This window comes from Antechinus flavipes, chromosome 1, assembly GCF_016432865.1.
Source record: "Antechinus flavipes isolate AdamAnt ecotype Samford, QLD, Australia chromosome 1, AdamAnt_v2, whole genome shotgun sequence".
Lineage (NCBI taxonomy): Eukaryota > Metazoa > Chordata > Mammalia > Dasyuromorphia > Dasyuridae > Antechinus > Antechinus flavipes.
Genome location: NC_067398.1, coordinates 655,269,998 through 655,296,183, shown reverse-complemented (window position 1 = coordinate 655,296,183; position 26,186 = coordinate 655,269,998). Strand labels below are relative to the sequence as shown.

The 26,186-nt window shown below is 50.1% G+C and overlaps 3 protein-coding genes across 3 annotated transcripts; 1 reads left to right on the top strand and 2 right to left on the bottom strand.

Moving 5' to 3' along the window:
• Window positions 1–4,138: 4,138 nt before the first annotated feature.
• DAND5 (DAN domain BMP antagonist family member 5) lies at window positions 4,139–11,618 on the bottom strand. The gene is made up of 2 exons (XM_051971642.1): window positions 4,839–11,618; window positions 4,139–4,651 (listed from the first exon to the last, which is right to left on the bottom strand). The coding sequence occupies exons 1-2, from the start codon at window positions 5,274–5,276 to the stop codon at window positions 4,403–4,405; spliced, it is 687 nt and encodes a 228-aa protein (XP_051827602.1). The 5' UTR covers window positions 5,277–11,618; the 3' UTR covers window positions 4,139–4,402.
• Window positions 11,619–11,710: 92 nt separating this feature from the next.
• On the top strand, window positions 11,711–15,678 carry GADD45GIP1 (GADD45G interacting protein 1). The gene is made up of 2 exons (XM_051971641.1): window positions 11,711–12,122; window positions 15,285–15,678. Exons 1-2 carry the CDS (start codon window positions 11,770–11,772, stop codon window positions 15,667–15,669), a joined length of 738 nt encoding a protein of 245 aa, XP_051827601.1. The 5' UTR covers window positions 11,711–11,769; the 3' UTR covers window positions 15,670–15,678.
• A 1,683-nt stretch (window positions 15,679–17,361) lies between these two features.
• On the bottom strand, window positions 17,362–22,356 carry RAD23A (RAD23 homolog A, nucleotide excision repair protein). The gene is made up of 9 exons (XM_051971639.1): window positions 22,133–22,356; window positions 21,054–21,215; window positions 20,682–20,875; window positions 19,110–19,165; window positions 18,824–18,951; window positions 18,277–18,355; window positions 18,063–18,193; window positions 17,797–17,961; window positions 17,362–17,577 (listed from the first exon to the last, which is right to left on the bottom strand). Exons 1-9 carry the CDS (start codon window positions 22,202–22,204, stop codon window positions 17,464–17,466), a joined length of 1,101 nt encoding a protein of 366 aa, XP_051827599.1. The 5' UTR covers window positions 22,205–22,356; the 3' UTR covers window positions 17,362–17,463.
• Between the last annotated feature and the right edge of the window lie 3,830 nt (window positions 22,357–26,186).

The following is a 26,186-nucleotide window of genomic DNA, read 5'->3' as shown; positions in this document are numbered from 1 at the left end:
CGGGGTGGAGGAGCGCGCCCCCGCGTTTCCAAGTCACCATCTGCTTCCGCTCTCCATCCCGCGTGGGCGGGTCTCGCTGCCCTCCTCTGCGTCGTCTCCCAGGCTCTGTCCCCCCCAGATCCCCAAGCACCGGCCAGCCCAGCCTACGGAAGGCTCAGTAGATGTTGGCAGGATGAATATTCCCCTCTGTCTCTCCCTTTGCCCTACTTCTTGAGAAGTCCCCAAGAGCCCCCAGCCCAGGCTTAGCCAGCCCAGATCAGCAGGCCCTGTGTGTCTCTCTCTACCTCTATTTTTGTCCCCACGAGACCTAGGCTATAGCGATTTCCGATATTTGTTGAATAAATGTTTGTCTCTTTCTGACTCAGTCCATGGCTCTGTTTCACTGAACCCCTATCAAAGGGTCTAGCCCACAGGAGGCTTAAGCCGGTGTGAGCTGTGATAGAATGTCTTTCCATCTGCCTCTACTCTTTCCTCTTCTCTGTCCCATCTCGTTCTGTCTCTGTGTCTCTATTTCCTCCTCTATCGCTCTCCTCGGAAATTCCTAATTATGTGGGCCTGACCAACAGAAGATTTCACCTCTCTGTCTCTTGGTCTCTGGTCTCTGTCTTTCTCTCTCTCTCTCTCTCTTTCACTCTCTCTCTCTCTCCCTCCCTCCCTCCCTCCCCCCTTCCCCCAGACGCAGCACCCTTGCACCCACCTCTCTGAGTTTCCCGCACCCAGCCACCACCCCCTCCCACGTGCCCCCGCCCTGTGCGCCCCGGCACGGCACGGCCCGCGGGCTCCAGATGGCTGCGCGGCTGCCGCGCTCCGGGGCTCGGCGGGCAGATGTGCCGGACGCCAGGACGCCAGATTGGGCGCAGATGTAGGAGGCGGCGGAGAAGCTGGCAGGGGGGATCCCGGGAAGGGACAGCGGAGCGTCCCCCGGGTCTTGAATCTGGGCGGTGGGTAGGGGGTGAAGGGAATATGGTGAGAGGCAAGATTCCTGGATTCTCCCCGGCCCGGAGAGGCCTGGGTCTAGGATGGGGCTCTCCCTCTCGGGGCGAGGGGCATTTGACCGTTGCGTGAAGGAGGATTGCGGATATATGCCTGGCTGCGAGGGTAGTTATGTGTGTGCAAGTAGGAAGGTGTGTGTGTCTGCGGGAACGTACGGAGCCACTGTGGGTCGGACTGCTGTGTGCTACGTGTGGCTGCGGCTACTGTGGGGGGATGCAGATGAGCATGTGCCTGTGGAGACCCTGGTATGGTTGCACGTGTGTGGTGGTAAATTTTGCGTGGACCAGTTTGGGAAGGTGACTGTTTCATCAATATTCCTTACAGCGCTCTTGAGCGTTAACAAATCCGGGATTCTGGGGGCCACACCCAGCCGGGGGTGTTCGGATGGGACACCGTGGGCTCCACTCGCCCACCGAGAGGGACAGTACGACCGTCAGAAACACGGCCCCCCACTGCGACTGGCTTAAACCAGCTGTGGGTCCCAGGTCCCTGGGCTCCTGGGACGCCCTAGACCGCCGAGGTCGGGAGCAAATCTCGGACAATGGCGGCCCCTGGTGTCCGCGGCGTGTCCCTGCACCAGCCTCCGGCGCTCAGCCCTGCCCTGCCCAGGGTTCTACCGAGCCAGAATTCTAGAGCCCCGGAGTCAACCTCATACAAAGCCAACCCACAACAGCCGCTCCGTTTAGAATCTAGAATCTGGTTTATCATCGAATCCAGGGACTAGGCCTAGAGCCGGCCGGGGAGACCCTGGGATTATTGTGTGCACCCTCAAAGAGACAGGGCGGAGCGAAAAGAGAGCCTGAAACAGATTTAAATTAAGCAGGAGGGAGAAATAGAAAGTGTTGGAGGAGGGATAATTGCTAGGAGGCAAGAGAAAGTTGGGGAGGGAGGAGAAGGATACTGTTCTCAGGGGCATCGGCCCCTGACTTGCACTCACCCACCTGTTCCTTCCCCCGGGACCGCACACTCAGACATGTACATACCCCCACACATGTGCGACACACGCGTGCCCCCGCGCAGGCAGTCCCGTGGGGGGCCATGCCCCACGCTCCAGTGGGCACGTTCACACGCAGGCGCAGCCTGGGACCCCCTGACGCAGGACGCTTGAACTCATGGCATTCCGCTCTGGAAAGGCGGCCGCTCCATAAGAAATGAATGAGATCAACCGCACTCAGGCCCATGTGGAATTGCTGTCTGCGGGCCCCCACCAAGCTGCGTCCCGCCTCTCTGCGTCCCTCTGGGCCCGGGCCTAGGCTCCACTGCCTCCCCCAGGCCCGGCAGCCTCGGCTGGTGGAGGTTTAATACAGATGCCAAACTGGTAATTGTAACCAGGGGTGACAGGGTCACCTTGAGTCCCAGATGCTCCACCGTGACAGATGGTGTTGGCAAAGCTGATTAGCAGCCGCAGTGCCAGCTCCCGTGCCACCTGCACCGCCCCTCCCCCGCTCCCCAAGCAGCCATTACAAACCCATTATTCCAAGGCCCGGAACTGTGGGCCTCCCAGGCTGGCAGCACCCAGGGAAGGGGCGCCGATGCCCTCACGCCCCCAGACACGATGTTTTCCAGCTGGTACAGAGGGTGGGCACAGTAAGCAACATCCTCCCCAACTCTGGAGGAGGGGTGGTGGGCAGTGCCGGCCCAGGTAGCTGGGAGGCAGCCACGAGGCCACTGTCCTACATGTGGGCACCCTGCTGGGGGCAGTTCCTGTGGCCCCCAAGAGGCCGGGACTGAGCAGAGGGCAGGGAGGACGTCTCCCACATACCTGGCACCTGCTGAGACCCTGAGGACCCCGGTCCTCCCCGCGGGAAGGAAATGTGGCCTACGACCGCAGGCCCCGGAATCACAGGCTGTCAGAGCCGGAAAAGTCTCCAAGCTGCACCCAAGCACATCCCAACAAGTGGTCATCCGGGCTCTGGTTAGAGACCTCGCTATCTCCTGGGGCAGTTGTTTTTGGACGATTGTGATTGTTAGGAAGTTTTTCTTTACCTTGAGTCAGGAAGCAAAATGGGAGGTTGAGGGCCAAGGACAGCTGAATCCCGGAGGTCAAGGGGCCAAAGGATTGGAGAGATTGGCTTTAGGCCCGCGGGGGGCGTCCCCATGAGGCTGTTTTCCTGGTGTCCAGTTCTGAATCCCCAACCTCCCACCTCCATCAACACATCAACTCTGGGAACTGACTCAGACTCCCCCAGCGCTGTGAGCTCCCTGCAAACCCTATTCCCACCCCCCCTCTGTCTGCTGCCTGGCCCCCTGGCCTTCCAGCCCGGCCCCACCAGACCAAGAGGAGCTGCTGCCAAAGCCCATCGGCCCTTACTTGTCCCGGAGCAAAGTGAGAGTCTCCAAGGGAAGCTAAGAGAGGGGAGGCTGGTAATAAAGGCTGGGGTCGGGGTGACTGAAGGGTGGAAGAGTAGATGGGGATGAGAAAGTGAGGGCTAGGGGTTCTGGGAAGGGGAGCAGAACCTTTTCCTCCTCCCCTTCAGGCAGCTCCCAGGTCCTCATTCTGGACCTGGCCCATCCATCTGTTTCCTCAGGTAGTGCTGTCCACCCCCATCCTGCTTCCCTCACCTGGGAGGCTCCCTTCCTGAGGAAGGGAGAAAGCTAAGGGGGGTACAGAGCAGCCCCCACCCCCACTCCTGGGGGGGTGAGGAGGCGGGGCCGACAGGGGAGGGGAGCGAGGAGGCAGAGTCACCACATGTCCCCGCGCCTGTGCCAGACGTCCGCCATCTGCTTGGGGGCCCTGTTCCAGCTCCTACACAGCTCCCGGCTCCCTCCACCTTCTCCCCCACACTGATGGGTGGGCGGGGGTGGCCTAGAGCCCCAGACAGGGGAGGGGACTGCCTCAAGGGCAACATCCCCACTTCCCCCCTCCCACATCCCCATAACCAAGAACCCAAGGTTTCCAAGCCCCAGTGGCTCCCTCCAAAGTCCCAGACAGGGAGGGCTGGTAAAAGAATGCAACGCTTACTCATCCACCATCTCTTGGCCCAGAGCCCAGCTTTCTAGGTCAGTTTGACCCTGATACCCCCTTCCCGAGACCCCTATGGAGGCCTGGAATTTTCCCCAAAGGCCTGGCATCCACAGCTCGGCCCGGCATCCCTCCTCTCCCTCATTGTGCCCAGGGTGGAGAATAAGCCGACACAGGCAAGGATAGTTTCAATCAGGCAGATTCTTTATGTTTTTATAGGCAACCTAACTCTCAATAACTATCCACTCTCTGGCCCAAGATTCCTAGAACCATTGGGCCTGCTGGTCTGGATTATATCAGGCCGGGGACCATCGTTAGGAGGATGAGAGAAAAGGAAGCCCAGGAGGCTCAGCACAGGCCAGAGAAGGCCACTAGGGGTCATCTGGAAAGCACGTCTGCGAGTGGGAGCATCCAGTAGGCGTCAACTTGTTCTCGAGGCGTTGCTGCTCACACGTGTGTCTGGCACTGACAGGCCTCCACCACCGAGGTGGACACTTTCCGCCGCTTGTGCCAGAAGGGCTTGCCGACCCCCCGGCACCAGAGGACCACCGGCACTCGGTGACGGCGAGAGGGCAGGCAGCTGTTGCAGAGGTGGGGCCTGCCGAGCCCAGCGCTGGGGATGTAGAAGGAGCTGCATCGGCCGAAGCAAAACTTGTTCCGGAGGCGGATGGAGGTGCAGCCGGGCCGGGAGACCACCTGAGGGGCAGGAGCCGAGGCAGGGACCCGGATTGGGAGAGACAGACACGGAAACGATGGAGAGACAGAGGCGGAGGCGGAGAGAGAGGTGGAGGATGAGCAAGAGACACACAGAGTCAGAGCCAGGAGAGGCCATTAGGCCCAGCCCCAGGCCCGGCTGTCTCCTCTCTCCATGCTGAAGGCTTACCTGGGTGAAGGGCACAGCCTTGCATGTCTCCCGAGCCACTTCCTGGGCACTGAGGGGAAGGGACACAGCAGACATCTCTTCCTCTTCCTGTGGCCTCCCCAGCTGGAGGCTCAGGCCTGAAGCATCTTGAAGTTCCTGCTTGCCAGGATGGAGCGGCTCCCACGATTCTTCTCCCACTTGCAAGCCCAGAAAGGTCTCCCAGCTGTGGGAAATGGTGGCAGGGGAGGGGGAGATCTGGGCATTTTCCACCAGCATCCCTGGTCCATCTCCAGAGCCCATCCCTGGAGGTGGGAAGTAAATGCTGGACTCCTGGGAAACCTTGGAAGGTAAGGGCCCAAGCACTGGAGCCGACATGTTGGATGCTGGGGGGCTGGACCAGACCCCAGTCATTAGGCTGAGGAAAGCTATGAGCTGTCTAACCGACATCTTCCCAGTCATCAGTCCTAAGCTTCTGTCGATGGCTTCTGCTGCTATCGTTCGGGCTGGGTCCTGGGCTCAGGGTTCAAAGCAACTGACCCTGCTGTCTAGGTGTTTCTGCTGTGTGAGGCCCAGAAACTTGCTCTAAATAGACCTTTCTCCACGGGAAGCCCCACAGGAGGGGAGAAGAACAAATTAGCTTGTGCCCACTCCCACACTTTGCTCCCCACCGAGTTCTCTCTTATTCCCAGAACCACTTCTAAGTGTGTGGTCCGAAACTGCAGAACATGAGAGGCGTGGAGAGCGTAGGGTGCAGAGGAAAGGACTCTGGCTTTGGGGTCTAAGGTCCTGGGTCCAAATCTGGGTTCTGTCACTTGCTCCTGATAAGATCTTGGGCAAAGCCCAAAGCCAAGACCCTGGCCAGTGGCTGGTAGGCAGGAAGAGGAAGAGATGCTGGTGGAGGGCCCGGTGAGATCCTGGGCTGCTGGGCTTGACCCGCTACCCTCCCCCATCTCACACTCAGGTGAGGAGCCCAGAGGCCGTGAGAACACTGCTATCCCAGTGCTCCCAGCCTCCCCCATTTCCCCAAACTCCCTGGCCCCTGTTCCCAGCTGTGAGAATAGCAACGGTGAAGGCTGCCCTCTGGTGGCCTCTTTCATCCGCAGGGAGCATAGCCCCTCAACCTTTCTACAGTTGGCTCCCCTACATCCTCCCCATATCCTTATCTAGTCATAGAAATCCACTAAAGTTGGAGAGGGCAGACCCCCCCCCCATATGGGAACCCCTCCCCAACTGCTTCCAAGCCCTTGGGTACCAAGGAGAAGTGGAGAGCAAAGGAAGGAAGGACAGGCCTTGTGTAATCAGAACTGCCTCAGCACTGAATGGGTTTCTTTATAAGGTAAGACCCCACTTCTGTAAGGCTTAAGAGCTTAGATTATTTATACCCCTCAGGGTTTGGGACTCCTGTCCTGGAGGGGCTCAAGGCAAGGGAAGCTTCCTTCCTGCAGAATCCTAGGGTAGTGTTGAATCCAACCTCTCACCCTGTTCAGTAATTCCATCTAGTGCAGGATCATCTAAGCTTTCTCAGAATACCTCTGAGCCTCAGAGCCTTTACCTGTAAAATGGGAAGCTGGCTAGATCAAGGATCTAGAGTCCCTCCACCGTTAATGAAATAGTGACTGACTAACAATCAATCAATGACTGAGACTTCCAATGACAGAGGAACTCATTCTCTTTGGACATATTCCATTTTCAGGTGATGTTTGGTTAAAAACCAAAATTTGCCTTTGAATTCTTCCTGTTACTCCTAGTTCTCTCCTCTTAAATCAAATTCTCTCCCTTTTCTGTGTAGTAAGAGCAATATAATAGGATTGGGGCAGAAAAGTCTAGAAGATGGACACCTCAAGATTACCCCTATGTACTTTATAACCCGGCTGCTGCAACCATTTTATGAAGGAGTGCGCCCTGAGCTACTTGCCTCTGGAGGTTTCTTGCGTAATCCCAGCAGTGCTGCCTACCTGCCCAAGTCTGAATTTGCCTCCCAGTTCATGATGACCAAGAGGGAAGAATGATTAAGCCCGAAAAAGACTTTACTGCCCATCATACCAAGCCCCCCCTTGGCTTCCTGAACCTCTAGGTTGGAGCAGATTTGCTAATTCTTTCCCCTTAAAAGTATAGCCAGTGCTGGAGGCAAGGAGGCCCAGGAACTTTGGAGTTTGGATTCAGCAGGACCCAAGATTTGGGATGACATCGGATCTAAAAAAACACAATCTGTTTAGAAAGGCCTGGAGAGACTAATATGAGCTGATGCAAAGTGAAGAGAGAACTAAGAGAACATTGTACACAACAAGAAGATTATTCCATGATCAATTCTAATGGACTTGGCTCTCCTCAACAATGAGGTGATTTATTGATCAATTCCAATAGACTTGTGATAGAGAGCTATCTGTATTCAGAGAGAAGATTATGAGAACTGAATGTGGATCCCTTTTGTTGTTATTATTCACTTGGTTTTTTTTTTCCTTTTTGATCTATTTTTTCTTGTGTAGCATGATAAATGTAGAAATATGTTTAAAAGTGTTGCACATGTTTATCCTATATTGGATTATTTGCTGTCTAGGCAAAGGGAGAGGTGGTGAGGAGGATAGAAAATACGAAACACAAGGTTTTGTAAAGGTGAATGTTGAAAATTATCTTTACATGTATTTTAAAAAATAAAAATCTATTATAAAAATAAACCAACAACAAACAGAATCTAAAATGGCTTGAGACATGAGAAAATCCAAGGTCTAAGGAGACCAGGGTTTCAAGGCCATGTGGGAAGGTTGGGAGCACACACACACACACCCAGGAATTGAAATCTCAAGCCCAAGAGTTCCCAGTAGAGGAAAATAGTTTTAGCTCTCCCCTGTTTATTCTCCAGCCTAGCTGTGAGATTTGGATGTGGGTTCCAAACAAAATGAAGGTCTCCCAGAAAGAGCTCCAAAGTTCATCAGTGGCTGCCTCATCTGAATGGAAAATGAAGGGTCAATGTAGAACTGTCTTAATTTTTCCTCTTCTTCTCTGAGATCCTACTACTAGAATTTTGTCCCACATCACAGGCCATTGAGTCTCTCAATCTCCTCTGACCCTACACCTCCAGAAGTTCCCTTCCTTCATTTTCCCTCCACCCTTCTTCCCTCCATTTCATCTTTCCTCTTCCAATTGTCTTTCCCTCCCTTGGCCCCCCTTTATCCCATCTCCTTTATTCTTTTTTTTTGGGGGGGGGAGGTGGGGCAAGGCAATCAGGATTAAATGCCATGCCCAAAGTCACACAGCTAATTAGTGACAAGTGTCTAAAGCTAGATTTAAACTCAGGTCCTGGTTGTTCCTCCTCTTTCTTTCCAGTAAGTCTTCTTCCCTCTCTCTATTAACTATAATTTGAGTAAATCCCTTTCTTTTTCTAGACCTCATGCTTACCATCCAGAAAATAACTTCCCAAGCTCTAACAATAAGGAAACCTCCATACTTAAGGGGCAAGCGAAACCCTACTCCCTCAAAAACAAAGTGTTGCTCCCATTATAAAGCCCAGAAGCTGGTTTTCCAAGGAACCCCCTGAAGCTATCGAGCCCCAGAGTCCTCCACTCTGAAACTTGGGATGGAGTCCTGAACTTAGAGGGTTGTTTGATCCTGAGCAAGATGGAAAAATTGAGCTGATAATAGTCATTGTGCTATCTGCCTCAGTGCCTGGAACAGAGGAGGTCTTTATAAACACTTTTGGCCTTGACTCATCAATTAAGAAGTTTTGGGCACTCTGTTAAGCACTGGAGATAAAAAGGAAGGCAGAAAAATAGTACCTATCCTCAAGAGGGTCACAATCTATTGAGACAACTTGTAGACAACTATTTCCCAGAATTAGAAATAATCATTAGAGGCTAGAGCTGGCTAGCAGGATTAAATAGATCAAGAAATAGTGTCTGAAAATGGAGGTCATGTTTTGTAGGCAGGAGGAGCCAGTAGACAAGATTGGGGGAAGCTAGAGGTGGAAATAGATAGAGCACCACTCCTGGCCTCAGAACTTGAGTTCAAATCCAGCCTCAGGCAGTTAACACTGTGACTTTGGGCAAGTCACTTAACTCCAATTGCCTCAAGGGAAAAAAATAAGGAAAGACAAGATTGAAGGTAAGTAAGAAGGAAGGATGGAACTGGAAATATTTCTACATGTATCTATATGTTTGCCCTAATAAAGAGAAGAATCACCTTTTCAAATGAAACAAGTGAAGGGAGAGCTATCAGTAGGAGGCATCTAGAGGACAGGAGAGAACAAGAGCTCTCAGCAAATGGCCTCATTTTTTTTTTTTTTTTTTTTTAGTAATAAATGAGGCAAGATTCTTTTTTGGGGGCTGATTTTTTTTTTCATTTTAATAGTATTTTATTTTTCAAAATACATGCAATGATAGTTATCAACATTCACTTCTTCAAAACCTCATATTCCAAATTTTTCTCCCTCTCTCCTTCCCTCCTCCCTCCCCAAAACAGCAAGCAATCTGATATAAGTTAAATATGTGCAATTTTTCTAAACATATTTCCATATTTGTCATGCTGCATGGGAAAAAAAAATCAGATCAAAAGGGGAAAAAACACAAGCAAACAACAAAAAAACAAAGCCCAAAATAACAACAAAAGAAAATACTATGTTTTGATCCCCATAATTTTCTCTAGCTGCAGATGGCTCTTTCCATCACAAGTCTATTGGAACTGTCTTGAATCACCTCATTGTTAAAAAGAGCCAAGTCCATCATCATACAGTGTTGCTGCTGCAATGTACAATGTTTTCTTAGTTCTATTCACTTCACTCAGCATCAGCCAGCTTATGTAAGTCTCTCCAGGAGAGACTGGAGAGACTCTCTGAAATCAGCCTGATGATTTCTTATAGAACATTAATATTCCATTACATTCATATACCAGAATTGATTCAGCCATTCTCCAACTGATGGACAGCCACACAATTTCCAGTTCCTTGCCACTAGAAAAAGGGCTGCTACAAACATTTTTGCACATGTGGGTCATGAAGCAAGATTCTTAGGCATGAGAGTGTGGGGAAGGGGGAGCCATGGGATGTTTGAGAAGGGATGAAAAGAACTTACATGTGAGCTCATTAGGGAAGTGTAAAAAGCCCTGCCATGATGAGGACCCAGTTGAGGTTATATAACAAATATATAGTGGGCCCGGTCAGCTCAGTTTGGAGATTTTTGCTAAATTTGTTCAGCAGTTCATTACTAGAAGTGAAGGCAATGGATTGGAGAAAGGGATCCACCGCTAAGGCTCAACAGGGCAAAATGATATGGTAAGGGGACAAGGGACGTAAGAGAAGAGGATGGTGTAAAGTTAAACTGGTTCACTAAAGCACCAAGATGGTGAAGGGAAGAGAGAGTAGCCAGTGCAAGAATGATGGCCTGGTAAAGAGCCAAGGGGTAATAATAGGAGGAGGGGGGAGGCAGCCCTGTGAATCGGTGGATAGAGCACTAGCACTGAAGTCAGCCTTAAGTTCAAATCTGACCTCAGGCATTTACTAGCTGTGTGTCCTGGGCAAGTCACTTTAAAAAAAAAAAAAATTGAAGGATGGTATTAAAGGTCACAACGTGGAAGAACAGGGTTTGGGGTTACATGGCAGAATGAAGAGAGGTGGAATGATAATAGATTATAATAAGGGAATTTCAGCATTCATGAATGTTCTGTGGGTGAAAGCAAGATCAATAGGTATGATCGTCTTTATGTGTAGCTGAGGTGGGATGCGGACTAGGTCATGTGGAATTGTTTGTTCTTCATTCTCAAAGAGGATCATGATATCAGAAAGGTAATGTCATGACTTGCAAGTGAACTGGAATTAAATGAGGGTTGTGCAAACTCTCTCTTACAGAGTCATTTGGACCCAGTGGCAAGATATAGATAAGCATGACTAAAGATGGGATGTAATGAGAGAGCTTGGCCTTTTTTAAACTGAAGTCTTACCTGTGTCTCAGTTTGTCTGAAACAACACCCATTCAATGATTAAGATTAGATCAGAAATGAGGCAATCAAATGGCCTCTTTTACCTAATTACCCCCCAAAAAAAAAAAAAATCAGTCCAGGAGGGGAAGACCCTCAGGATTTCTGGCTAAAATAGAAATAATTGCTATCTACACTCACTCTGAGCAATCAGAACCCAAAAAATGACGAAATGAGTCTTGAGCTGATCCTATTATTGGCCAATGAGAACCAGGGTGTTTGGGTTTAAGGCATGGTCCTAAGGAAGGAAGAGAGGAAGGAAGAGAGGGAGGGAGGGAGAGAGGGAGCATTGTGCACAATACCAGCAAGATTGTGTGAGGATCAACTGTGATAGACTTTGCTCTTCTCAGCAATACAGTGATAGATCATGCCAAAGAACTTGGTATGGAAAATGTCATCGTCCCCATCCAGAGAAAGAACTAGGGAGACTAAATGCGAATGAAACATAGTATTTTCCTCTTTCTTTTCTTTCGTTCTTTGGCTTTCCCTTTGTTCTGATTTTGCTTTCTTTCACAATAACTTATGGAAATATGTTTACAATGATTATATAGCCTATATCAGATTGCTATTTTTTTCGGGAGACAGGAAAAATTTGGACCTCAAAATCCTACAAAAATGCATGTTGAAAACTAGCTTTAAAATAATGTTAAAAATCTACTCCAGGCTCTGCCCTGGGCATACGGCTGTTTTTTTCTTAAGTGTCTGCCCTCAAGAAGCTTCCACTCTCTAGGAATCACTCGCGCAGGCTTTGGGAATACATCCCGAAAAGCAAGGAACTTGGCAGTCAAGTTTAGGGAACCAGAGCGATCTGGACTTAAAAGACTAAGGCGGAGAAAAGCGATCGGCCGCAGTCGGAGCTTCCAGCCAATCCACAACGACGCGTCACGTTCCTCCCAGCTCCTGCCCCTCCCGGTTGCATGCGTTCTGACGCAGGCAGCGCATCAGACACCCCGGAACCGGTCGGCTAGGACCCCGGCCGGCTGCCAAGATGGCGGCGCCCATATTGCGAGCGTGTGGCGTCCGGACGCTGCGGGCTACCCCGGAGGCTTCGGCCTCCCGCGCTTACCGGGCCCGACCGCCCCCGCTCCGGCCGCCCAAGCCCTTCACCCCGGACCCGGAAGACCCGATGACCCCGCGCTGGCAGCTGCAGCCCCGTTTCGCCGCTAAGCAGTTCGGGCGGTTCGGGGCTGCGTCCGGGGTGGCCCCGGGCTCGCTGTGGCCCACGGTCCCGCAGCTCCGGGAGATGGAGGCCGAGGAGCGCGAGTGGCAGCCAAGTCTGGGCGCCATGCAGGAGGCGCTGAGGGCCCGCGCCGAGGCCCAGGAGCGAGAGCGCCGGGAGAGGTGGGCGCGCGCACGGGGCTGCGGAGGGAGGGGGTCCCCACGGGCGGGGTACAAGCGCCTTTCGCCCCTAGGTTGTGACCTGGTTTGTAAAAGGCAGCGGCTAAGTCTGCAATTGACTTAAAATCTAGCATTCCGTAGCGTGGGCCCTTGTGGCACCTTGGCCAAGCCCTTACCTCTCTCTGAACCCCACGATCCCCCATTTAGAGTCGAAAGGGACCTCAGATTATCCGGGGTGTAGTCCAGCCTTCTTACTGTACAGAGAAAAAACCGAGACGCAGGAGGAGGGAAGGGTGACTTGACTCACCAGCCATGTAACTAGGATTAGAACCTAGGGTTTCTACTTTTCAATTCAATTTTCCCACCACACTAATCGCTTCACTGTGCGAAAGGGCATTGGATTCGAGTAGAGTCTGATCTATCTGATCCAGAGGTGTCAAACGTTAAAATGCAACTGGGAAATGTTTAACGGAGTATAATACAACCTAAACGGCATTAACATGCGTTTCCAGGTCAGTATTGCACTTGCAGGGATCTTGCTTCCTGTTTCTGCTTTATATCTCTGTATTAGAGGATGCCCACAAACCTCTGGTGTGCTACATCTAGAAGTTAAGGGTCCTAAATCATGTCCCTGTGGAAGGATCTGGCTGCTAGTCCCAAGGGGCCAGCTGGGAAGTGCTGAATCAGGATTTTATGAGATTTAGAGCTGGAAAGACCTTGAGAGAGGTCTTCATCAGTGCTACTTTTCAAGTGAGAGAACACCCAAAACCTAAGAAAGGGAAAGGACATAAAGTGGTCTAGGGTAGCTGGGTGGTTTAGTGCATAAGATTGTGGAGGCTGGAATCTTGTTTTGTGACTCTGGGCAAGTCATTGAACCTTTTATCTGTAAAATGGGGGTGGAAATAACACCTGCCTCCCAGGACTCCACTGAGGTGGTAATTGGTTTTATTAACTAGTTCAACTCCCAGTTTCATCATTGAGCTGCTTTGCAGAGTAAGACCGCTTGGACGTTGGATTTGGGGACAGGAAGTACAGGTTCAGATCACAGATTCGTCATTTGCTAGCCTGTGTGATATTGATAGGGCCCCTCCTTTTTTGTTGTTTTGTCTTAAAGAACAGGTAGGAATGAAAGGGGCCAAGAGAAGGAGAGGGGGCAAGCCTAGGGAACAGGGTGACAGCAAAGACAGAGGTGGCAGGGATGGGATTCTGGAGGCAGACTGCCGTGGTTGAGCATCGTCTCCCCTAGCTTCCTAGAAGTTTCATTCCCTACCTAGAACCTATAACTTAAGTGATTAGGTTTTGTTATCTCCGTGCTCAGCAGAATGCCTTGCAGATAGTAGGCACTAGGTGGCGCAGTGGGCACTGCCCAGCCTAGACTGGAGTTCAAAGTCCTAGCCTCAGAGGCTTAACTAATTGTGTGGCCCTGTGCAAGTCACCTAACCCTGTTTATCTCCATTTCCTCATCTGTAAAATGGACTGAAGGAAATGACAAATTATTACAAGATTATTGCTTAGAAACCCCCAACTGGGATCGCTTAAGAGTTGGGACATCATCATAAACCTTCCTTGTCCCTGTTGCCTTATCTGTAAATTGAGGATGAAATAATCACTAATAATTAAAATCCCTTTCAGCTCTGACAGAAGTGAAACCCAAAGCTGGATGGATCTTGGAGGTTACAGTAGTGGTCCAGACTTTCAGAGTTGAGGACCTACATAGGGTGGCAGTGGTGTCAGTAGAGAAAGGGGTGGAAGTCCCATGCCCCACACCAAGCCTGGGGCACTGAAGCTAATGGGACCCTCTATCCTACTAGGGAAGTTAGTAAGTGGGGGAGGGCTTAGAAGCCTTAAAGGCAAAGATAGTGAGTTGTTTTAGACCCATCTGTGGGACATCGTTTGGAATGTTTGAATCAAAATTTGGATTTGTGAGACTGAAGGTCTGCTGAGAGGTTGCCACGGAATAGGTAGGTTTGAGAATCCTCTTTATCTAGGTGGTAATTGAGTCCATAAGCTGATGAACTCACCAAGTGAGGTAAAGGGAAGGGAGAAAAGGGCTCTGGACACAGCTCTATGGAACCCATAGTTGGCAAAACTTGACTTGGAGGAGGAGCCAGCAAAGAACTCAAATAGGTAGAAGGAGAACCAGAAGAGGAATATCCCAAAAACCCTCAAGGAAATGATCACCGTGTCGGGCTGCTAGGTCAGGACAAATGAGGATTAAGAAAAGGTCCATTAGATCGGGTGATTAAAATTATAATTTTGTTGGAATAATGGGTCGGAAGTCCAGGTTAAGAGAAGAAAATGTGGAGGCACTTACAGGTGGCACTTCCCAAGAAGTCTGGCCACAAAGGTGGGAAGCGATCTAGGACTGTGGTTAGCAAGGATGGAAGGATCAAGGGAGGTGTTTTTGAGGAGGATGGAGGCAGAGATTGAAGATAAGTGAGTGAGGATGACAGAGGGGCAATCTGCTGGAGGAGATGGGATAGGATTGCTTGGGTAAGCTTTGGGCAGGAATAGACCAGCCAAGGACCTCATTTTTTTATCATCCTCTTGGAAGGAGGAAGACAACACCCAGAGAAAACACTGAGTAAATTCATTGTCTATCCTTGTTAATTGGTGAGAAAGTTCAGGTGACCCTGGGAAACTGTGGGCGAAATGGACCTGGAAGCAGTGTGATAGGGAGCAATGAATTGGGAGTCAAAGGGTCTGGGTCCAGATCTACCTTGCCATTTCCATCTAAGATGTTGGGCAATCACTTAATTCCTGAGGAGGGAGACGCCCTCAATTTCTGTTCCCTAAAATAGGTGATCACTATGGGCCCTGCCAGCTCTATGCCTGTGCTTCTTTGTAATGGATGTAGAGCTAGAGTTTGAATCTTAGTTTTGATATTAACTGTGACGCTCAAGCCTGTTTCCTCAGCCATGAAATAAGGACCATATTCCTTTCATAGCACTCGTGTAAGAAGTGATTTCTAAGTCATATCGCACCAGAGGAAAGGAAGCTATCATTATTAGTAATTTGAGCCTGGGGGGAAGGAGGGGGAGGGGAGAAGGGTGGCTAGCCATTCTGAAAAGCAGGGCCAAAGTGAGAGAGCTACAAGAGGAAACAGGCCCAGAACCCTGGAGTAGATTTGCCAGTCCCCACTCACCCCGCTTCCCTGCCCCCCAGGGAGCAGCTCATCCAGGCCAAAATGGCCCAGATGCCACAAATGATCATGGCCTGGAGGCAGCAACAGCGAGAACGCTGGGAGAAGATCCAGGCAGACAAGGCCCGGAGGGCTCGGCTGCAGGCCGAAGCACAGGAGAAGCTGGGCTATGATGTGGACCCAAGAAGCTCTCGCTTCCAGGAGTTGCTACAAGAGCTGGAAAAGCAGGACCGCAAGCGTCTCAAGCAGCAGAAGAAGCAGCAGAAAGAGGCGGCGAGAATGGAGGCCCTGCAAAAGGCTGCAAAGGCCCCCAAGAGCCCTGTAAGTGCTGAGCAGAAAGAGCATCATGACCCAGAGCAGGGAAGCCCAGGCAGTGAGCACATTCAAAACTCTTCCAATAAAGTGTAGTGCCCACTAGATTTGTCTTTGCAGACTTCTCTTCATCTGCTCCAGGAGCTGGACATAGCCCACCTAGTATGGATTTGAAGGAACACTGTTGGGAGTCATTTTGAATCTGTGTCTTGAACAAGTCCCTTCCTCTCTGAGATCGTTTCTTCACCTGTAAAATGAGGGGTTGAAGTCCCTGCCAGCTCCAAGCCTTAGAACCACTGTAGGTAGGAGGGCTTGGTCCCTGCTAGTGCCTGGGGAATCCCCAGGTCCCATCCCACCCCACCCCCAGGTTCTCAGCTGCTGGCTCCCTGCCCATACAGGGGGCTTTCAGCTTTGCCAACCACTGGGGGAAGGGGCAGGGGGAGACGATGGGGAAATAATGGAGGAGCAGATGGTGGAGGGGGAGAAGGCTTCTGTTTACCAACATTAATCTCCGGTAATTAGCCAATTACCAAGGGGGAAAGTAGCCAAAACAGACAGCAGTATGTGTGTTGGAGGGAGGGCTTCACCCATCCAGTATTTCCAACTTGGGGGGGGAGGGGGGAGGCTCCCTCCAGGGCCAGAGCATCACAGGGTTTGGCTCTGCAAAACTCACCAAGGCAGCTGATGGTGAGGAGGGCCAAGCCCTGAGCAGCTGGGGCAAACGGAGGGCCCGTTTACCCTGGTAAGGGGGTAGCTCAGCCTTCCCATGCCCGAGAAAAAGGGTTTCTATTTTTCCTATTTCCCCATGGCTTAGGAACCTGTCTGCATAGCCCTCATCCCTTCTGTAGCCACATCTCTTGGTGAATAGGGCCTGGACCCTCCCAGGACAGAACACAGGCACTAAACCAGCTGCCCCTAGCTCATTTCTAAAACTTTATTCACTTCAAAACCTTTATCAGAGACACATTCTGGGGGGAGGGCAGGGTGAAGAAGGCAAGAGGGAAGGAGTCAGGACACCCTGGCTCTGGGGTTAGTCTCTGCCCAGATATTCTCTCTAGTGATCACCCTACCCAGAGCTCCTGCCCTCCAACTCTCTTATAATGCTGCTCTTTGTACAGCCAAACAAGAGGCTATAGGAAGAGGCAGGGGTGCTTAACGCCCTCAAGTTGCCTACTTAGTTTATGCTTTAACCCCAACACCCCCTCCTCTCCCTCCCCAACACTCAGACTGGTGATAATGCAATTAGTCCTAGCTATCCTTCATCTGACTTTCCTCAAAAAAAAAGCCAGATGGAAGAATTTGGACAGTTTCATTCCAAGGGAAGATCAGGTTCCTCCCACCCCCCAGCCCTACCCCAAGTCAGAAAGGGGGCAGAAGGGGTGGAGCTGGGCCACCTCAGACTCCCTCTTGGAGGGGATGGGGACATCAGCAGTTTCAGGGGGAGGGAGGGAAGAGAGACCTGCTTGCTGGGAGCTGGGGCCAAGGCTCCATCTGTCTCAGCAGCAAGCTGGGCCACAGGCCAGGAGGGGCCCATCTGTCTCCAAATCCCCTGGCCAGGCCGCCAGCTCCAGCGAGCTCGATCTCTCAGACACATACACACACACACACTCTCACACACATGCACACGTGCACACTCAGAAATGGGGGGGGAGGGGGGATGCTGGGTCAAGGAGGACAGCCATATTACAGCTGTATGGCCCCAACTTCCCTGGGGGAGGGGAGCTAAAAGGGCACTCGGGTTGTCTTTTTGTGTTTTCTTTTTTTCCCACTTAAATAAACATGAATATATATATATAGATATATATATTTGTTTTCTTCTATAAAACTTTTTTGCCGGCAGTGGGGGGTAAGGGTAGGGGTGAGCTCAGTTTCCCTCCCTCTCTCCCTGCATCACTCGTCATCAAAGTTCTGACTCAGGAGAAAATTCGCTGCCAGGTTCTCATTCTTCTCACAAGCGAAGTAGGCCTGGATTACCAAGCTCTCGGGAAACCCCAGGGCCTTCAACTGCAGGAGATGGACCAAAACAGGAGGGTAAGGGGTAGAGGTCACAGGGTTCCCAGCAGTTACCAGAAGCCCAGAGAAGCACCACTAACTTGCTCTAGTCACCCAGGGAGGAATCAAGCATGGACTTGAATCCAGGTCTTCTTTAGAGATGCCATCCCTGCTGCAAGCAACCAGCTCTCCTGTCCCACCTCCCACCTCCCACCATTGCCGGTCCCTTACCCTCTCTATGGCTTCTTTTTCCTGTGGCGTGACCTGGATGTAGTTCATCTGAGGGGATTCCTCACCAATGGCACCAACCTCCCCCTCTACATCCGACATGTCTGCCAGCTCCCCCGTGGGCTCATTCAACATCTGGATGAACTGTTCCTGGTGCCTGCTGATTTGCTGGGGACCAGAGCAGAATAAGCCAGGTCACTGATGGGGTCAACCCCCTGCCCTCAATGGCAGTCAGGAAGCCCAGCCCAAACCCAAGAGCCTGTGCCCACCTGTAGTAACTGGGGGTTCTCCTGGCCTAGCTGCTGCAGCAGGGCTGGCAACAAGGCTGGGTTCTGCTGAATCACTTGTCGCATGTTCTGGAACTGAGGCTGGTCACGGAGGAATTCCAGGGGGTTCTCGCCTATCAAGGCAGATATGGGAAGGAGCCCCCTTTTTACTCGGACAAAAAGGCTTCTCCTGCCTGACTAGCTACCCACTACTTACCTCCTTCTGGGGCGGGCTGCTCAGGGGCTTGGCTCTCCTGCACAGGGCCACTCTCAGGCTCTGGACTCCCTGGGATCCCCTGCAGGGCCAAAGAGGGGAATAAGATGCCTGCCCTACCCCATGAGCACAAGCTGGGTCCCCTTTCCCATATACCCAGTCTACCACCAGATAGGGAGCAGAGGAAAAGGATTATGCACATAACAGAAGGTAGCAAGGAGTGACCCAAGACAACATTAATAATGATCACAAAAAAACCTGCCTTTTTTTTTTTTGGGGGGGGGGGGATATTGGGGGGGGGGGGACCCAGGAAAGGTCTATTAATCACAAATTGGATCCGAAAGAACCTTAGAAATTCTTCAAGCCAAAAAAGGAAAAAACAAGCATCAAGGTTACATAGGCAAGCAAAGATTGGCTAAGAAGAATCCAACCCAGGGCCTCTTTTCACAAGCCAGGCTGTCTATTTTTCCTTCAAAGTCAAGTTCTACCTCCTCCATTCCCAGGAAAGGATAGGGGAGAAACCCAGGGAGGGGCCTGAGAGCCAGCTCACCGTCAGCAAGTACTCCACAGCCCGATGGGGGTTGTTGTAACTGGCCCTCAGGGCAGCCACCACCCGCTCCCGCTCATAGCCCATGGACATGATTTCTGTCAGCATCGTCTCATACTCGGAACCTGTCACTGAAGGGAGAAACAGAAACGAAGGCTCTGGAGGGACTGGGGTCACTTCCAGCCCCCTTCCCTCAACCAGAAACCTTTCCTCCTTTTACCCATCCCCTGCCCCAAGACCCTCATTTTGGTGCACAACCAAAAACATGGCCCACCACCCAGCCACCCACCTAGTGTAGAGGCTGCGTCATCCTCCTGCCCGCTGCTCCCTGAAGAGGGAAGAGAGCTGTAGAGTTGACAGAAACATTTTTGTCAATGACTTGGATGAAACCACTGAAAGCAAACTTGTCAAATTTGTGGAAGATGCCAAGTTGGGAGAATGAGCTAAAATGCTGGATAATAAGTCAGAATCTAAAAAGAGCTTGGCTAGAAGCAAGGACCCAAATTGAATAAGGTCAAGTTTAATAGGGAGTGATATTAAATTATATACTTGGGTTCAAAAATTCAGCTGGTTAGACAGCACAGTCCCATGGTGATAATCTGGAAGTTTTCACAGACGACAAACACAATACAATTCTATGTGATAAAACAGCGAACAAAGAAGAGACAGAACAATCCAAGGCTGTTATGAGAGTCAAATGCCATACAAAGCAAGGGAAAGCCAAAGTTTTGCTCTATTCTGCCATGATCAAGCCACGTTGAAGGGCATCATATTCAGTTCTGGGCACTACAAGTGAGCAGGATGTTAAGAGGATGGGAGAGTAGGGCCCGGGAGGATCAGCTGAAGGAACTGAGAAAGTTTATGGAGTAAAAAAGAAAATATGAAGCTACAGGAGAGCAATTTAGTATCTGAAGGGCTATCACATAGATGACTACTTCTGCTTGATCTAAGGACAGAAATAAAAGTTGCTAAGAAGCAGATCAAGGCTTAATACAAGAAACATTTCCTAACAAAGAGAGCTGTCTCAGAGTAGCATGAGATTACCTTGGCAGGTAGTGAGCTCCCCTCCCTAGGAATCTCCAGTAGAAGCCCAATGACCATACTATTGTTAGAAAAGATTCTTGAGTAGGAACAGACTGGACTCAGTTGGCCTCTGAGGTCCCGTTCCAACCTTTAGATTCTGTGCCGTCATTTGGGCTCCTCATAGTGCTACTCCCCTCCCTCTTGCCTTGAATCTCTTGCTAGGGCCCTGGGTCTCTCAGAGAGGAATGAGAGCAAACTCATATACGTGAGACTTGGATCAAATTGGTTCTGCTGAGCTCCAAAGCATAAAATTTGGACCATAAAACCACTTAATTCAAGCTGGAGGGAGCTTTGGAAACCATCTAGCCAACCCTCTCATTTTACAGATGAGGAAACTGAGCCCTAGGGAATGTTTAAGTAACGTGTGCCAAGTTCACAATACAGTGTCAGCCATGAAACCATATCCAGAGCCAGTGCCCTGGGAGTACTGTACAGAGCACTGAGTGGAATGGGGCCTCCCATTCCAAGTAGAAGACAAGCAGATCTTAGCTCAATTTAAGGAAAAACATCTAAAAACTTAAAGAGATGTTCAAGACCAAAACAAGTCTCAGGAATCAGTTCCCTATGACAGAAGTCTTGAAGCAGAGACTAGATGACAAGTAATCAGCAATGACACAGAAGGAATAAGGCTTTCAACCCCTTTAGGCCTATTTATCTAAACAAATGAAGGAACTGGAACTGATGCCTTCTGAGGTCTCTTTCTAGAACAGAGATCCTGGGAAACTATGAGGAGCTCAGAACCCAGGAGGCCCCTAGCCCCACCGTGGGAAGCCCTTACCCAGGCCCAGCCTCGGGAGGCGTCCCAGCAGCTGGCTCCTCTGCGGGCTTCTGCTCCTCACTGGGGGCTGGCGGGGGTAGAGGCATGGCAACAATGGCAGGAGCTGGTGGGGTGGGTGTGGAGGGCTCCAGGGTGTTGGCAGCAGCAGGGGCAGAGGGCTCCGAAGGCGCCGAAGTGGCAAGCCCAGCTTTGGCCTGGAAGAGCCAAAGAGAAGATTATGTCAGAGCCTGGCTTTTATCATCCCCACTGTAGCTGGGGGCCAGACCCCACCCAGGCCAGACCTAATCTATCTAGGACACAGTTGGTGACACCCGGTACTTGGAGTGTCTTCTAGTCTGCTTCCCACTACTCCAAGGTCCTGCCTGACCTTACCTTGGTCACCATGACGACCACAAAGTTTTTCTCATCAATCTTATAGTCTCGGATTGGGACATCGTCACTGAGGATCTTTCCTGCATAGATAAGCTTCTGTCCAGACACAGGGAAGGCATCCCGGCCCTTCTCTGCCTCAATCTTCTCCTTGAGCACCTTCACCTGAGGAAAGCATAAAATTTAGGTCAGGAAAGACCCTTAGGAAAAGACTTCTCCTTTTACAGAAAGAGAAACTGAGGCCCCAGAGGAAAAGGCCCAGGTTATACTGAGACAGTACAAAGGGTCTGAGCCCCTTGGGGCCCAGGGGGAAAGGGAACAAGGGCCCAGACTAGAGAAGAACAGCTTGGCAGGTCCCTTTTTTCTGGGCTTTGGTTTCCTCCTCTTTCCTATCAGCAGAGGATTTAGAGATCAGAGGATTTAGCAAGGACCTTAGAGTCCATTTAGTCCAGCAGGGTCCCGACAAGGAGGGATAATCCCTTGCCTGCCTCAGCTCAAAGTCCCCCTCCAACTGAAGCTGGTGCCCAGGCCATGCAGAGCTCCCCAGGCCCGCCGGACCTCCCTGACTGAGGGGGACACTCCGGCCCCCATTAGCCAGGGTGCTGTCCGAGCGGGGGATGCCGCGGCTCGCTCTCAAAGTGTGAACTACTACTGTCGTCATCATCATCACCATCGCCTCAGACTACTGGGGCCTCCCCAAGACGGACCACAGCTCTGCCAGCAGGCTCCCCCTGGCCCAAAAATCAGCTTTGGGGGTGGTCTCCCAGCCCCATTCCCCCACAGGCCCAGAAAGACTAGCAGATAGAGGAGCCGCTGAAGGAAGGATAGAGAAGGGAGAGTGTGGGGCGGGAATGGATGGGGGGGAAGAGGGGATTGGGGTCAGGTGCCAGGAGAGAAAAGCGGACGAGGACGGATTAGAGGTGAGGGGAAAGAAAGGGGAGAGAGAACGGGGTTAAGGGGAGTATGGAATGGGAAAGAGGGGGAGGGGTGGGCAGGGGCTGCATCTGGCCCGTCCCGCGGGGAGAAGGGCGAAGGCGATCGGACTTGTGCTGTCCCGTCCCGGCCTCCGTCCCCGGCCTCACCGTCTCCCCCGGCTCCATGCGGATCTTAAACGTTTGTTGCTGCAGCGTCTTCAAGGTGACGGTGACGGCCATGGCTGGGGCCGGGCGGGCGGCGGCGGCTGCAGCTTCCGTCCGTCCGGTCCGTCCCTCACTCCGTCCGACGCGGCGGCCCCGGGACAGTAGACACACAGGAACATGCAACTCACGCCGCCGCCATCTTAGCGCCCTGAGCCACGCCGGGAACTGCTTCCCGGTCATGCGCGCCTCGTGACGAGACGAAGAAGGGAGAGGCGCGAGCGCAGCGACCCCAATCACGTGACAGGGGACGATGAACGGAAAAAAAAAAGAACTTTCTCTCCCGGTCATGCGTATTCAAGAACCCCCTTGTAGCTATTTCAATGGCAGCACACCTTTCCCTTCCCCCTTCCCTCCCTCTCCCCTCCCCCTCCCCCCCCCCCCCCCCCCGGTCTCTCTCCCCCTCCTTCGCCCACCATTCTCCCTTGGAGGTTGCGCACTAGAGGCTTCTCGTGTGTTGACGTCATTGTTTTGGGGTGTCGTCATGGTGTCACAAAATGGCCCCAGGAGATCATAGTGAAATAAATTGAGCTGCAAGTAAAGTCCCTTGAAGCTCTAAATCTAAGTTCAACTCTTTTTACAGATGAGGACACTGAGGCCCAGAGATGTTTCAGTGACTTGACCGAGGTCATACATATAGCAAATAGAAGGACAAGTATTAAAAACTGGTGCTGTCACCTTTCAGCCTCATTCATAAGAGGTTGGGGGGGAGGGGGGGGAGCCAGGATGTCTTCCGGTTCCCAATCTCCCTTCTTCCCTATCCTCTCCATCAAGTTCTTTTTTCCCCGGCAAAGCCTGTATATACCCTATGCTTTCAAGAAAATAACAGTTCTTTCAGGAAAAACCCCTCTCTTGGATTTCCCCTCTACTTTGCATTGCCCTTGAATGAATGATAGTGTTTATCAATTACTTATTCTGCAAAGCACCAGAGATAAAACAGAAAATCAAGATTCTCACTGCTCTGAGTTAACATCCTAACAGAGAGAAACACCCCTCATGGGACATTTACTATCATTTCCATGGTTAAAACTATACTTTTTTCTAACGTTGAACCATTTGGGAGTGCCCAGCACTTTGGTGGCAAGAAGCTTCACCCCTCAGTCTTCAGTGGCTTCAAGCAGTGGCCAGTTCAGATCTCTACAAGGGTTGACTCCCGAGCTAATGGCTTCAGGGCCTGAGCTGTCAAGCTTGGCTTCAGGCCATGCTACTTCCTAAGCTCTTTCCCACCTCTGTGATGCCTCTCAAATTCTGTCTATCCCGGACCTAGTTCAGCATATTGTAAATATTAGTCACTTGGGAGAGAAATGTCTCCAACTAGTGGAACTCTTAGCTTCCTTCCAAGATCAGGGGTACCACCTCCAAAAAAAGCCTTTCTTGTTTCTTCCCGATTGTTAGTTCTCTCTAGAGATTTCTCCTATTTACTTATCCAGGTATGTGCTGGTAAATTTTTAACAGGATATTCTGGGGGGAAAAAAGAGTGTAACACTTTTAAGTGTAATTTGCATTAACATTTTCTTCATTTTTTAACGTTTAGAATAGTGATCTCAAACTTAAGACAAATGATGGTCACTGAACTATGTAAGAATCCCTGCAGATTGTGTAATGACTTAGAAAAACATATATTAGCTGTTTTGTTGTAATTATTTTATTTTACTAAGTATCTCCCAATTACATGTTACCCTGGCTCAGGCTGCACTCAGGAGTGTTGTAGGCTGCAAGTTGTGTGTTTGATACTTCTGGTCTAGAGCATAATTAACAAAATAAATCATGTTTGCCAATTTTCATGGCATAAAAGCACACACTGAAAATTGAATAATCAGCTTGATTTGCTCAATAGTACATCTCTGCTTACAAATGAACATGTGTACTCAATAGAATGTAAGCTTTTTGACACTTTCTGGCATCTAAAACAGTACATGGTCATTGTTGAAGAACTGTTTTGGTCACGTTCTACTCTTTGTGATCCTGTTTGGGGTTTTCTTGGCAAAAATACTGCAGTAGTTTGCTATTTTTCTGCAGCTTATGTTACAGATCAGAAAACAGAAAACAGAAAACAGGATTCAGTGACTTGCCCAGGATCATACAGCTAGTGTCTGAGGCCAGAACTGAACTCAGGAAGAGTCTTCCTAACTTAAGGCCAGACATTTCATCCCACTGTGCCACTTGTAGGTCTTAATAGATATTTGTCAAATCTCAATCTAGTTCATCTCATTTTCATCCACCAGCTTGCTAAATTCAACGAGTAAATATCTTAATGAACAAGCATTTTGTTAAACACAGGTTATTTTGTTAATAAGTGACATTATATTAAGCACTAAGGATACAAATACAGTCCTGCTAGATTGTAGTAAGTGGAGATATAGGTGGTTTGTGGCCAGAGAGGGACACTTTGTTTTAGAAAGTATAGGAATGATGAAGCCATAGGGGAATAGTATCCTACAGGCCATCAATTATCATCACTCATTTTTTCAAGCACCATATGAAAGTTCCCAACTTTAGGATGGATACAATGTAGTTATACGATAGTGTTATTGTAGCAAAAAGGGTAATGATTATAGCGTTAGGGGACTTGAATCTTTCTTCTGTAGGGCCTCTGGGTGAACGGTGATGATCCTTCTCATCTCTGGGACAATTTGGTCATCTACAAAGAAGACTGGGAGTGGGACCAAAGGACTTTGAATGCATTACAAGAATGGAAAGCAGCTCTGAGGTCACCTCCTGTATCTTTGATCAGGAATCCCTATAAAAAGTGGCTCAAAGGGTGCAGCGAAAGCCACCCATCACCCATTTTGGACAATTCTTATTTGTCAGGAAGTAACATCCATCCAGTGATTTTAGTTCTGGGCCCAAGGGCCAAGCTTAAATCCTCTTCTAATTCTTCAGCAGCTTCTTTAAGGTAACATATGCCCCATCCATCTCCTTATCCAGGCTAATAAACAGCTTTAGTTCTTCCCCCAGTCTTTGTATTGTGGCAGAAGCCTCCTCTGGATGAAGTTTGACTTGCCTCCCTTTCCCGAATGTCCCACCTCTTCGGGCAGCCAGGTGGCAGTGGATACAAAGCAGGGCCTGGAGTCAAGACCCAAGTTCAAATCTCATCTCAGATTCTGTCTAGCAAGTCACTTAACCTGTTTGTATCTGTTACCTCATCTACAAAATGAGGAACACCACTTAACTTCCAGGGTTGTGAGGATCAAATGAGATCATTGTGAAGCACTTAGCACAGTGCTTGGAACATAGTAAACACTAAATATTAGCTTTGGAGAGCTCATCTGCCACATCATATCCTTGGTCGCCCCTCCTCTCTGGTACTTGCATTTTGCATAGCTCAAGACCCAATAGTCCCTTCAAACCCAATCCCAGAATCGAATTCTACCAACCTATCTGAAAATGGCCACACCCTCCCTAAGAACCTCATGCAGGAACCCAGCCTAGGTACAGTTCCACTTTCATTTCCTCCATTTGAGCAACTTTAAAGTTTACCATGCACAAAGCAATCTATGCTGGACCTTGGCCATATAAACAGTTACTATCAGGGGCTCTCAAATTAGCCTTAACCCCTTATTTCTTTCACACGACACAAACTTTATTTTTAAAAAATCCTCATCCTGTCTTCCTGGCAAAAAAAAAATTTGGAATTATTTCAAGTCATCAAACTGAATTTACATACTCCGCCATAATTACTGGACTGTACACTCCACCACGTACCCAATTAAGAGGTCAAAAAAGATAAAGGCCCATGTATATTAAAAAAAATTCACAGCAGCCCTTTCTGTAACAATAGACTTCAAATAAAGTGAGGATTACTTGAGTATGATGCTACATACTGCAGTATATGAACTTAATGGACTATTTTTGCAGATGATTCTGATTGGGAAGGCTGGGCAGAGAAACATATATGGTAATGCATAGCATGGAACTAGAATTTACATCCTGACAATAAAGAAAAATAAATGGGAGACTTAAAACATTTTTATCAATGAAATGATCAGCGAGAACTATA

Bases quoted from the DNA above. Each gene is read 5' to 3' on its own strand.
- DAND5 (XM_051971642.1), bottom strand. From the start codon at position 5,276: ATGACTGGGAAGATGTCGGTTAGACAGCTCATAGCTTTCCTCAGCCTA. The intron at 4,652-4,838 runs GTAAGCCTTCAG...CCTGCCCCTCAG, and splicing joins AGGCTGTGCCCTTCACCCAG to GTGGTCTCCCGGCCCGGCTG.
- GADD45GIP1 (XM_051971641.1), top strand. From the start codon at position 11,770: ATGGCGGCGCCCATATTGCGAGCGTGTGGCGTCCGGACGCTGCGGGCT. The intron at 12,123-15,284 runs GTGGGCGCGCGC...CCTGCCCCCCAG, and splicing joins GAGCGAGAGCGCCGGGAGAG to GGAGCAGCTCATCCAGGCCA.
- RAD23A (XM_051971639.1), bottom strand. From the start codon at position 22,204: ATGGCCGTCACCGTCACCTTGAAGACGCTGCAGCAACAAACGTTTAAG. The intron at 17,962-18,062 runs GTGGGCACAGGC...TCTGGTCCCCAG, and splicing joins AGAACCCCCAGTTACTACAG to CAAATCAGCAGGCACCAGGA. The intron at 17,578-17,796 runs GTAAGGGACCGG...CATCTCCTGCAG, and splicing joins AAAAAGAAGCCATAGAGAGG to TTGAAGGCCCTGGGGTTTCC.